Source organism: Mercenaria mercenaria, chromosome 12, assembly GCF_021730395.1.
Source record: "Mercenaria mercenaria strain notata chromosome 12, MADL_Memer_1, whole genome shotgun sequence".
NCBI lineage: Eukaryota > Metazoa > Mollusca > Bivalvia > Venerida > Veneridae > Mercenaria > Mercenaria mercenaria.
The window spans coordinates 26,075,011-26,087,525 of NC_069372.1; the positions used below are offsets into that span (position 1 = coordinate 26,075,011).

Consider the following 12,515-nt stretch of genomic DNA (forward strand, 5'->3'; position numbering starts at 1 on the left):
TCAATAAATTTCAGTATGTGACTGTGTGTGACTTTTTTGTTACTAGAGTTATATAGGGATGTTACCTTTTGTTACCTATGTTACTAAGAAAATAGAATCAGAGGTTTTGTCAAAAATCAATAAATTTCAGTATGTGACTGTGTGTGACTTTTTTGTTACTAGAGTTATATAGGGACGTTACCTTTTGTTACCTATGTTACTAAGAAAATAGAATCAGAGGTTTTGTCAAAAATCAATAAATTTCAGTATGTGACTGTGTGTGACTTTTTTGTTACTAGAGTTATATAGGGATGTTACCTTTTGTTACCTATGTTACTAAGAAAATAAAATCACATGTTCTGTCAAAAATCATTAAATTTCAGATAGATGCAGTTTTTGTGACTTTCTGTTACTAGAATAATGAAGGTTTGTTACTGGTCACAAAAATAGTAGTTGCTGTAAGAAAATTCAAAAACTTGCCATATATATAGGTGGGTGGGGTAAGAAATAGACCCAACGTCGACATAAATATCAGCGTATTCATGAAATATACACGCAAGCAATTAGACGGGACATTCGTTAGTACCCCTTTGACCATATTGGTTATCGGAATACTTCGGTAATCTACGCTATTTTCCGGAGGGGGTAAAGGTCATTAAATAGTAAATATATGAAAAAAGCCTGTCAACTAAGACAGAAGTGACTAGATGAAATGAAATATTAATGGTATGGATAAATTTTATTATATATTACCGAATGATCATAATTTCTCTTAAAATGCTACGGATAAAACTGTATTTGTGAATATGTCACATATTTCCGCGAGCATGTTCCAGATTCTGCTTCGGTCCTACATTTGCTTTAACAAGTGAATCATATCAGAGATTGCTAACGTCATAATCGCTACTATAGAACTACTATTGAACGTTTGTGTGTAGACATACTAGTTTGGAATACAAATTTATTATAATTCAGGTAAAATTATGTTAGGGGAAATTATGCGGTCTTTCTGAAAATTTCTCTTCAGTTAACAAATTTACATAGCGTATGCCTATAGTGCGCAATGGAAGTAAAGTGCGCAATGGTGCGAAATGGAGGTAAAGTGCGCAATGGAATCAATTTTTTTTATAGCGTCGATTATTGGGTAAACTTGCTGGCTATAGTTAATGGAAACGTTGTTAAATGCCAAGAAATGAAAATGGCACACAAGCAGCATATATTTGTGCTAATTCAAATTGTGCGCAATGGAGGTGAAGTGCGCAAAGAACCTTTTTAGGACCGATAATTGGATGAATATTTAGAAAATACTCATAGTTGTCTGTTTAAAATTGTTTGAAAGATTTTATTTACTCTCGGTAAATGCTATTGCAATAAAATGATAGATGTGTCATAATTATAATTATAATTATATCTCTCTAAAAAAAAAAAGGCACATAACAGATATTTGTGCTAAATCACTGACACGCAATGGAGGCAAAGTGCGCAATGGAAACATTCTATTAGGAGCGGTAACTTGATTTTTAAAAAAAAAAAATACTTCCAGCTACAGATTTTCTGTTTAAAATAGTTTTACTTAATTTATTATCGGTAAATAATATTGCAATAAAATGATAGATATATCATAATTATAACTTCAACGAATTTTAATAACCCAGGGGTCACGCTGTCGATCGCCACTTGAGCCATTTGCGACAAAAAAATAAATGTGGCTCCGAAATTTTCTACGTGGCGAAAATGGCCCGAAGCTACGCCTGTCTACAAAACTACGACTATTGCCAGTTTTAGGAACCAAAAGGTGTGAAAAATCGATAATCTGTGTAGACAAACAACATCTGTTATTGAAAGGGAGGAAGCCAATTTGCAAAATTTTTATTTGACCAGGCAGTTAATTGGCGATAATTAGATTATTGAATAACAAACTGGATAATTATAATCATCATTTTGTGCGCTTGATACCTTTTTATGAGCAATCGGCCGCAGACAATCTGTAGCAAATTTTATTTATTCATGCTAGTTGCCGAGCGTTAGTTTGGGCAAAAACAAATAAAAATGCTTTAGATAAGCAGAAATTGTAAGTATTGAATAGATATGATGACAGAAAAGCCATAAAACATAGGTATTTTATCAAAAATTTAATTCTAACTTACGTTTTCCGTATTTGTCACCCGTTTTCGCGACCTTCATTTTCGGAAATTTCTGTCATTTCTGACGAGACTTTTTTGGGCAGTCTTAAATAAAAACCCAAGAAAGAGTCAACATTTAAGAAAAATATGAAAACTGTTGCAAAAGGAGCTCATATTTTAAAGTATTTTTCGAGAATAAAACATGTGAAGGCATCGAACCCCACCCACTAATAGGCAGTGTGCAGAATAAGACACTGCTTAAGCAAAATTTCTTCTTTTTTTTGACATCTTTATTTTAAATGTCATGTTCTGATTTTTTTTTTATTAAATGGCAGATATTTATAAAAATGATAATTTTAGAAGTTAACAAATATTGATTTTCTAAATAGCTTTTTAAAGGGTTACTAAGAAATATGTATAATAACTACATTAATTTCTTGAGTGGTATGAGTACTTTGGTACATATAATGTAGTCCTACAAGAACGTCAATGCTATGCGCTTCGCCGTTGTTGGCCTAATAATTTTATCTTCGAAAAAAGCAGTGGTTCAGAGAAAAAAATTGCCAGTGTGACCCCTGTAACCCTTTTATTGCTTTATCTAAAATAAGCTGCCGACTGATTAAGGTGTATAATTGAATTATCAGGATTATCACACCTATGCTAACTGATTAAATCACGCATCTGGTAAGTACTTCACGCTATTTTAATTGGTTACATCAAGAAAGAGCGCACCTGTTTATTGATCTAATTATCGCTGTATAATGTCTTAATACAACAACAACAACAACAACAACACATTTATTAGCAAAAATCGGCAATAACATGCCTTTGGCTAATGAACAGAAAAAACAACAACACATTTTATATCTTAATCACAATGTGCACATACATGAAGATATTTAACAATGTATTTAGATAGTACTATCAAATATAATTGTGGTAACCATATATAGATTATACAATTCAACACAAAGCTTCTTTACTTTCCCAGTTTTTTGAAGTATAGATTTATAAATCTGGATTCCTTACATTATATGCTTCTTTCAGGTATTTGCAAATTCCTAATACTGTTTTCTTTTTATTTGAAGACATCAGTCTGTTGAAAAGGTTAATATTTGGCCACGATGTATTTGGTAAGAATTTAGTGCGAATATGGCTATACTTTGGACAAGTCAATAAAAAGTGATATTCAGATTCGACAACGTTGAAGTTACAATTTCTACATATCCTATCAGTTCTATTTATTCCCACATATCTTCCAGTTTCAATTGCAAGGGCATGCGACGATAACCTAAAACATGTAAAGAGTTTTCTCAGATATTTGTTCTCAACAATGTCAAGATAGTTTTCATATTTAAATTCATTCTTAAATCTAACATAATAGTCAAGTTAAGACATACTATGGACACTACCACTCCAATTTTGAACAAACTGGTCTCTCAAACGACATTTTAACACATTAAAAGAAATATTTTCATCAAAATTATTCCAAAGATACCCGTACCCAAGACTCTCTAAAAGCGACTTAACCTGTTTTGCCCAAAATGAACATCCAGCATTATATGTCTCCTTATATTGTATTTGATAAATGTTATACATCAGTGATTCCCTGTTTTTATTAATTCTCACCCAGTAATTCAAAACTCTCTCTTTGCATAAAACAGATATAGGTAATCTTCCAAGTTCGCCCAGAACAGCCATATTTGGAGTAGATGGTTTGACTTCTAGAATCTTTTTACAAAACTTTATCTGAATTCTGTCTAAAACATCTGTCTTGTAAACACCGAATACTTCTGCACAGAGGTTCAACCATTCTATCAAATAGTAAAAACTTGGTTTTAACATCGAACTTGATTCTTGTGAAAATAGAGTATAAACTATTTATAGCTTTTAATGCCTGGTCAGACAAAGATTTCATTGCACCTAGCATTAACCCATTGTATTTGAAATTTACCCCGAGATAACAGAATGAATCTACAATTTCAATGTTTTCATTATTAATATACCAACTATACTTAATGTTTGTTCTCCCTTTTCTAAAAACACAAATTTTTGTCTTCTTAACGTTTATCTTTAAACCCCATTTAAGAGAATATGTATATAAGCTGTCTAACTGTGTCTGTAGACTTTGTGCGCTAGTGGTAAACAACACCATGTCGTCCGCAAATAATAACATATATATGCTCAAAAAGTTAAGGTCTGTTTCAGTCAATGAATTAAAATCAAGATTTTCTGTTACATCATTGCTATGGTCTGGTAGTTTAAATCAGCCACATACAAGAAATTGTGTAATTTGTTTATGCCTATGGTTTACTTTGTAAGTGTGCGATTGGGGAGGGGTGGAAGTGATAGTAGCATAAACTAGCCTAGCCTTACTCTTTGGCATATCGGGATGACTAATTTATTATCTGATATTTTATAGTTGTCATCCCTCTAAGCCTTACCCGTATCTGCATTCTACTGTTAGGAAAACGAAGACATTAAAAATCCAAACAAGTCATAGTATACTCGTCTGACAAGTACTTGCTTTAATAAATTAAACATTAATTCATGTAGAAACTTCAAATGGGTTGAATTTAATTCATAATTTTAAATAAGAGACAAATCTTCAAAAATATGATGTGACAGGTTTGGAATAAACAGATTGCCGATTTCACTAAATTGCAGAAACAAAACATAATTAAAATATATATTCATAAAATGTCAGCGAGGCAAGTTTATGCTTTAATGTCAAAATAAATTCATTTTTATGCCCCCGGCCATCTACTGATGCGGGAGGCATATAGTGATTGTCCTGTTCATTCGTCTCTCCGTACGAGGTTAACCAAATGGGACCGTTTCGTCTAGCATCAAAACCCCTTACCAGAATGACTTGATACTAATGCAGATGTAACCTGTGACCATTCCTCATCTTCAGACATCACCTGACCTCAGTTTGACCTTAACCTCATTTTGGACTTAGGTTGCTTTATATGTGCCATCTCTTGGTTAACCAAATGGGACCGTTTCGTCTAGCATCAATACCGCTTACAAGAATGAATTGATACTAATACAGATGTAACCTGTGACCATTCCTCATCTTCAAACATCACCTGACCTCAGTTTGACCTTGACCTCGTTTTGGACTTGGTTTGCTTTGTATCGACAAGGATGCCACCGGGGGCATCAAACGTTTATTGAACGCATCTCCTTGTCAGAGATGTAATCATTACAAAATCTTTGTACATGTACCAGAAAACGTTTCCAACGGATTTCAGTTGGGGATTTCCTAACAGAAATATGCAGAATAAGTTTGGACGTGACGGAGACAGCGACAGTCAAGTTATCACGCTGTCCCAAAACGTCCTATTATTTGGAGTAAAACTAGCCTTACTTGTTTGGCTTATTTATTGATTTGATATTTTTAGTTGCCATCCCTCTAAGCCATATCTGCATTTTACTGTTATCATATGAACAGTCAGGGGTGTAACTATTTCAAGTTATCGCTGTTTATAACCCATTTGAGTTATTGCTTATACTTTCATAACTTGTTTCAGTTATCATAAAATATTACAAAGCCCTCCTGTGCCAATTCCTCATTTTGAATGAGACTTATGCAATTATTTCCTGAATGCTTGACCTTTTATCTTTCCAGCTATGCAGTAAAAAAATTTACGCAAGGCTGATAAAGTTTTACGCAAAAGTTTTAAAGCTGTAAAACTCTTAACATCCCATTATGCTTATCAGGTCATGATACTACTAAAAGAGAATTTGATTAACCACAGTTTGCTATAATTTCACTTTTAAAAGTCACTTTGTGAGAACAGCAAAAAGACTTTTTTTGAATAACTTACCTGAGTTAACTATATTTTATAACTAATACAGGTTATAAAATGCTTGAAAAAGTAACTGAAATAGGTTATATAACTTAAAACAGTTGCACCCCTGACTGATGAAAACAAAACCATTCAAAAATAAAAAGAGTTTGTTAAAATTACACAAATTAATGAAAGAGAGTTGTATTTATGATACGAGCAAAACATTTATTGTTTATAAATACATTAAGATGCTAATTTTATACCATGCAGTTTAATTGTAATTGAAAGTAAATTATTGTATCTAGGTCAGCAACTCTGACCCTACGTCTAGTATGTTTGTTTGTCACAAATCCGGGTTTCTGGCAGCCGTTTTGTGTCCTAAACCTAGTGGATCATTTAATTTTCTATATCAGCCACATTCTATCTTAACCCTAAAATGGGATCTGGTACAATTTAGGTTACAGTCGTCTCTCTTCCATCACAACTCGCGGCTTCCTTAGCGGATACCCATCTATAAAATACAGCTAGTATTCATGGTTTTACTTGTTGTCACATTTTATTTTATGATGATATTCTTGTATTATAACTTGACTGTACACTATTGTTAAGGGCTTTGTAAATATTACTAAATAAATTTGAAAACCGTTATTCAGCTTGGTCTTTAGTCGGTCTAACTTTAGAGTAAACTTGATATACCCAGTGTATGAACCTAGGGTAGTAACAGCCCTGTTGAAATATCTGCTTTTTGGAGCTATAGCATGACTGGAAAGGTTCATGCTGCGTGAAACTTTAAAAGTGAACTTGAGGGTTGCTATTTAAGAGCATCCTACAGGATCAGCTTGGGTTGACACTATTTAAGCAGATAGAATGGTTACAACTGCAAAAAAAGAATATTTCAGTTCCTAGCTATTGCTATAAGATGGCACCTGGGTTACTTATGAAGAAAATACTGAAATCTATCATATTTGAAACTGTATTAGTATTACAATATACAAATGTAGTTTGGTGCTCAAGCTCACTATTAAAGTGATATCTGTACATTTTTAGCTGCTTTAGTGATCGCCCTGTGTCCGTCGTCGTCAACAATTTGACTGTTAACACTCTAGAGGGCACAATTTTGGCCCAATCTTAATGAAACTTTGTTAGAATGTTACTCTCAATAAAATCTTGGATGAGTTTGATATTGGGTCATCTGGGGTCAAAAACTAGGCCACCTGGTCAAATCAAAGGAAAAGCTTGTTAACACTAGAGGTCACAATTTTGACCCAATCTTAATGAAACTTGATCAGAATGTTACCCTCAATAAAATCTTTGATGAGATCGATATTGGGTCATCTGGATTCAAAAACTAGGTCACCAGGTCAAATCAAAAGAAAAGCTTGTTAACACTCTAGTGGTCACAATTTTGGTCCAACCTTAATGAAACTTAAACAGGATGTTACCTGCAATAAAGTCTTGGACAAGTTTGAGATTGGGTCATCTGGGATTAAAAACTAGGTCACCAGGTCAAATCAAAGGAAAAGCTTACTAACACTCTAGAGGTCACAATTTTGGCCCAATCTTAATGAAACTTGGTCAGAATGTTACCCTCAATAAAATCTTGGACGAGTACAATATTGGGTCATCAGGGATCAAAAACTAGGTCACCAGGTCAAATCAAAGGAAAAGCTTGTTAATACTGTAGAGGCCACCTTTATGACTTTATCTTCATGAAACTTGGTCAGGATTTTAATCTTGATGATCTCAAGGTCTGTTATGAATCTGGGTCATGTAGGATCAAAAACTAGGTCACCAGGTCAAATCAAAAGAAAAGCTAGTTAACACTGTAGAGGCCACATTTATGACTGTATCTTAAAGAAACTTGGTCAGAATGTTAATCTTGATGATTTATAGATCACATTCAAATCTGGATCAGGTGGGATAAAAAACTAGGTCACTAGGTCAAATCAAAGGAAAAGCTTGTTAACACTATAGAGCCGACATTTATGACTGTATCTTCATGAAACTTGGTCAGACTGTTAATCTTGATGAAACTTGGTCAGAATGTTAATCTTGATGATCTTTAGGTCAAAAACTAGGTCACCGGGTCAAAATCAAAGGAAAAGCTTGTTAACACTCTAAAGGCCACATTTATAACTGTATCGTCATGAAACTTAGTAAGAATGTTAATCTTGATGATCTTTAGGTCAAGTTCGAATCTGGGTCATATGGGGTCAAAAACTAGGTCACCGGGTCAAATCAAAGGAAAAGCTAGTTAACACTTTAGAGGCCACATTTATGACCATATCTTAATGAAACTTGGTCAGAACGTTAATCTTGATGATCTTTAGGTCAGTAGGTCAGGTGAGCGATACAGAGCCTTCATGGCCCTCTTGTTATATTTCCCGTATTCAATACATAACTGTCTGTAAGTTGTGTACTTCCATTATTATATTATTTCTATCAACAGGTTTATGGATTTGCCATTAATCATTGGAATGGCAATACTAGCAACCGTGCTTGGTGGGTACCTGGTTACCTCACTGATTCTCTTCAAGTTCCCACATTTGATACATAAGAAAAAGAAGCTGAAATTCCGACCAGTACATATCAGTCATAGAGGAGGTAAGGTTTGGTTTTTTGTACTTATATGAGCCTTGCCATGAGAAAACCAACATAGTGGGTGTGCGACCAGCATGGATCCAGACCAGCCTGCGCATCCGCGCAGTCTGGTCAGGATCCATGCTGTTCGCTTTTAAAGCCTACTGCAATTAGAGAAACCATTAGCGAACAGCATGGATCCTGACCAGACTGCGCGGATGGGCAGGCTGGTCTGGATCAATGCTGGTCGCAAACCCATTATGTTGATTTTCTCATGGCACGGCTCAATTATTATTTTCAGAGAAATGTTCTTTCTTTATTCATCAGCTGCCAAATACTGGGTACTTAGAGCATCGTACACAGCATGGCTAATGTATATTTCTCTTATTTCAAAATATAAAGAAATTGCTCACAATGTCATGTGGCCCAATTTCGTCCAGTTTGACTGAAAACATTTGTTTGATAGAGAATATTTCACTGTATAACTTTAGCCTGCTGGGCGGGGAATATTTCTGCCTTTGCGACCAGTGCAGACCAAGATCAGGCTGATCATGGTCTGCACTGTTCACTGTTCAGTCAGTAAAATTTCAGCAAACACCCCTTCAAATTATAAATGGTAATGCCCAAATTGAATGAAGGACCAGTTCATTTTAGAAATTTAGCAGGGTAAAGGTTAATGTACAGTAAGTATATTAAGGTAGTGGGCCTGTAGTGACATTTTAATTTTCTTGTTGGTTTTAATGTTACACTGACACAAACACAGTTATAGGTCATTTGGCAACTTTCCAGCTTTTAATGATGGAGGAAGCCCCCAGGTGCCCCTACGTGCATTATCTCATAATGAGTGGACACCTGGGTGGAACCACTGACCTTCCTTAAGCCAGCTGCATGGCTTACTCACATGAAGAATTCAACAACTCAAGCTTAGGCTAATAGCTTTGCATTTTAATAGTCTCTGGTATTTATGGAAAGCCCTATTCACATTGAGCTGTACTCACATATGAAGAATGCTGAATTGCATAAAGAATACATACAGTCACATGATCACATGGAAATTGACAACAGTTACAGTCAGTATGGATCTACAACCTTAAGCAAACAGCCCTTCTTACTCTTTCATATACCTACACTTTATGAAAAAAAAGCCAGATACGTTAGGGTCTGTGCAGTCGTACAAGTCTATGTAATGCAGTGACCATTGAGACTTCCATGTCTTGAGTTAATACTTCTCAATTCCCTGATGATGAAAAATTGTCAAGTACTTATATCATTTAAATTAATAATTTGGTTAAACATCCGTGAATGCCTTAAGCTTTAAAATTTAATTATATCGATTTTGCCCTATCCGTCTGCCTCACTTCATTTCCAATCAATAACTGGAGAACCATATGACCAAGAACCTTCAGTCTTCATAGAGTGATAGGGCTTTAGAAGTAAAAGACCCCTAATGTTTTGTGGGGTCACTCGATCAAAGGTCAAGGTCACAGGGGTCTGAACATGGAGAACTGTTTCTGGTCAATGACTCGAGAACCACTTGACCAAGAATGCTGAAACTTCATTGGATGATTGGACATGCCGAGTAGATGATCCCTATTGATTTTTGGGGTCACTACTCCAACCATCAGTTTCTCTTTGACTTCTGCTCCTGTCCTCTGTTGACTTCTTGCCTATTACTACTATGCTTTGGGGAAGACATGTGCTTTTCTACAAAAGCATCTTACATATTAATTAATGTTTTGTTGAATCTGTTACAGAAGGACAGACAAATAATAAAATGTCATCTCAGTGCAAAATGTCAAAAAGATACATTTTGCACTGAAATGACAATATAGAAGATAAAATGGATTTATAACTCCTCACAAAGTCAGTTGTTGGTGGCTTTTTGTTTTTTGCAGGTGCTGGAGAGAACTGTGAAAATACCATGATGGCATTTAAACAGTTAAGTATATATTTCATTTATAGTGTTACACAGCTGAAATTGAATACTGGTATGATGATGAATCAGGTTCAGCAAGATATTAGTCATGTTTAATTAATGCTGATTAATAGACTGAAAAAAAAATGCTATTTTAGATTATGCATGGTTTTTGTAGATGTTGCAAACTCTTTCAATCAGTGACTTTATATTTTGCTGAACAACTGTAAATGACTATGAATTTCATCAAAGAAACAGATGTAAACCTGTCTTTAAAGGAACAGGGCCTGTATTCATCCATGTTAAAAGACAGAAACTTAGGCTTAAAAATGGCAAATATTCAGTTTTCTATATTTTTGTCTAAACATATTAATACTGCTAAAATTTTGCAGAATCATTATTAGCTATGCGTATTTATGTAGAAAAATAGCATTAAAATATATCAAATGTATATATATATAGGATTTTAAAGTCTACATCTTAGTTTCATTTGTTTTTTTTAGCTCACCTGTCACATAGTGACAAGGTGAGCTTTTGTGATCACCCTTCGTCCGTCGTCCGTCCGTGCGTGCGTCCGTCAACAATTTCTTGTCTGCACGATAGTGTTTTCATTTATGATTTTATTTTAACCAAACTTGCACACAACTTGTATCACCATAAGATCTCGGTTCCTTTCTTGAACTGGCCAGATCCCATTATGTGTTCCTGAGTTATGGCCCCTGAAAGGGCCAAAATTAGCTATTTTGACCTTGTCTGCACAATAGCAGCTTCATTTATGATTTTATTTTAACCAAACTTGCACACAACTTGTATCACTATAAGATCTTGGTTCCTTTCTTGAACTGGCGAGATTCCAATATGGGTTCCAGAGTTATGGCCCCTGACAGGGCCAGAATTAGCTATTTTGACCTTGTCTGCACAATAGCAGCTTCATTTATGATTTGAATTTAATTAAACTTGCACAAAACTTGAGTCGCCATAAGATCTCAGTTCCTTTGTTGAACCGGCCAGATCCCTTAATGGGTTCCAGAGTTATGGCCCCTGAAAGGGCCAAAATTAGCTATTTTGACCTTGTCTGCACAATAGCAGCTTCATTTATGATTTTATTCTAACCAAACTTGCACACAACTTGTATCACCACAAGATCTTGGTTCCTTTCTTGAACTGGCCAGATTCCATTATGGGTTCCAGAGTTATGGCTCCTTAAAGGTCCAAAATTGGCTATTTTGGCTTTTGCAGCCATATAGAGACTTCATTTATGGTTTTATTTGATACAAACTTCCAAAATATCTTCAACAACAATAAATATTGGATTCCATGACAAATCAGATCCAGTCGTAGGTTCCAGAGTTATTTTATATCTGATTACCTCCCCTGATTTTAATCAAAATGGATTTATATCAGTAAGTCCTTATAGGACTTATTTGAAATTTCATTATTGGCATTAGTTGGACTGAGCCAATCAGGGTAGATAACTATGGACTGATTTTATGTCAAATTACCTCTCTTTATTTCAAATTAAAATGGGTATATCTCCGTAACTAATGAAGATACTGATCTGAATTTTCATTTATGTCAACAGATTTATTTGGCAGATCCTTCTTTTGTTCACTTACAATAATTTTTAATTACTTCCCTTTTACGTTACTATAAATAGCTTTTTTTGTGTAATTTTTTTATTATTGGCCGTAGGGAAAAACCGAGACCACTTTTCTGTGATACAACATGGATGGTACCTTCAATTTTTAGGTGTATTTTGACATATCTGTACCTTTTAAGAATTTTTTTTTTTTTTTTGTTAAATTTCTTCCCTTTGTTATTCCTGTCCTTTGGACTTAGATATTTTGTCTGAGGACCTTCTTGTCCTCAAGTGCAATGATAACAGGTGAGCGATATAGGGCCATCATGGCCCTCTTGTTTGGTTTAATGCCGTTTTTCAACAGTATTTCAGTTATGTAACAGCAAGTAGGTAACCTAACTAGTGTTCCTGGATTCTGTACCTGTACAAACCTGTTCTCCCCAAGTAACTGCCAACTTCCCCACATGAATCAGAGGTGGAGGATGAATGATGTCAGACACAGTGTCTTTTATCAAATCATCACGGAGAACGTACACCCGGCC

General features: G+C 34.8%; 1 protein-coding gene across 2 annotated transcripts in view; it reads left to right on the forward strand.

Annotated features, from left to right (window-relative positions):
* Positions 1 to 596: 596 nt before the first annotated feature.
* LOC123534069 (lysophospholipase D GDPD1-like) overlaps positions 597 to 12,515 on the forward strand; it is a 43,578-nt gene continuing 31,659 nt past the window's right edge. The window contains exons 1-3 of one of the 2 annotated variants that reach the window (XM_053519492.1): positions 597 to 705; positions 8,349 to 8,503; positions 10,375 to 10,417. In XM_053519492.1, the coding sequence (XP_053375467.1) occupies positions 8,353 to 8,503; positions 10,375 to 10,417 (194 nt within the window). In that variant the 5' untranslated portion in view covers positions 597 to 705; positions 8,349 to 8,352. Of the gene's footprint in view, positions 706 to 805; positions 955 to 8,348; positions 8,504 to 10,374; positions 10,418 to 12,515 lie in introns of those variants that run through there. The other variant, XM_053519491.1, reaches the window with a different exon arrangement.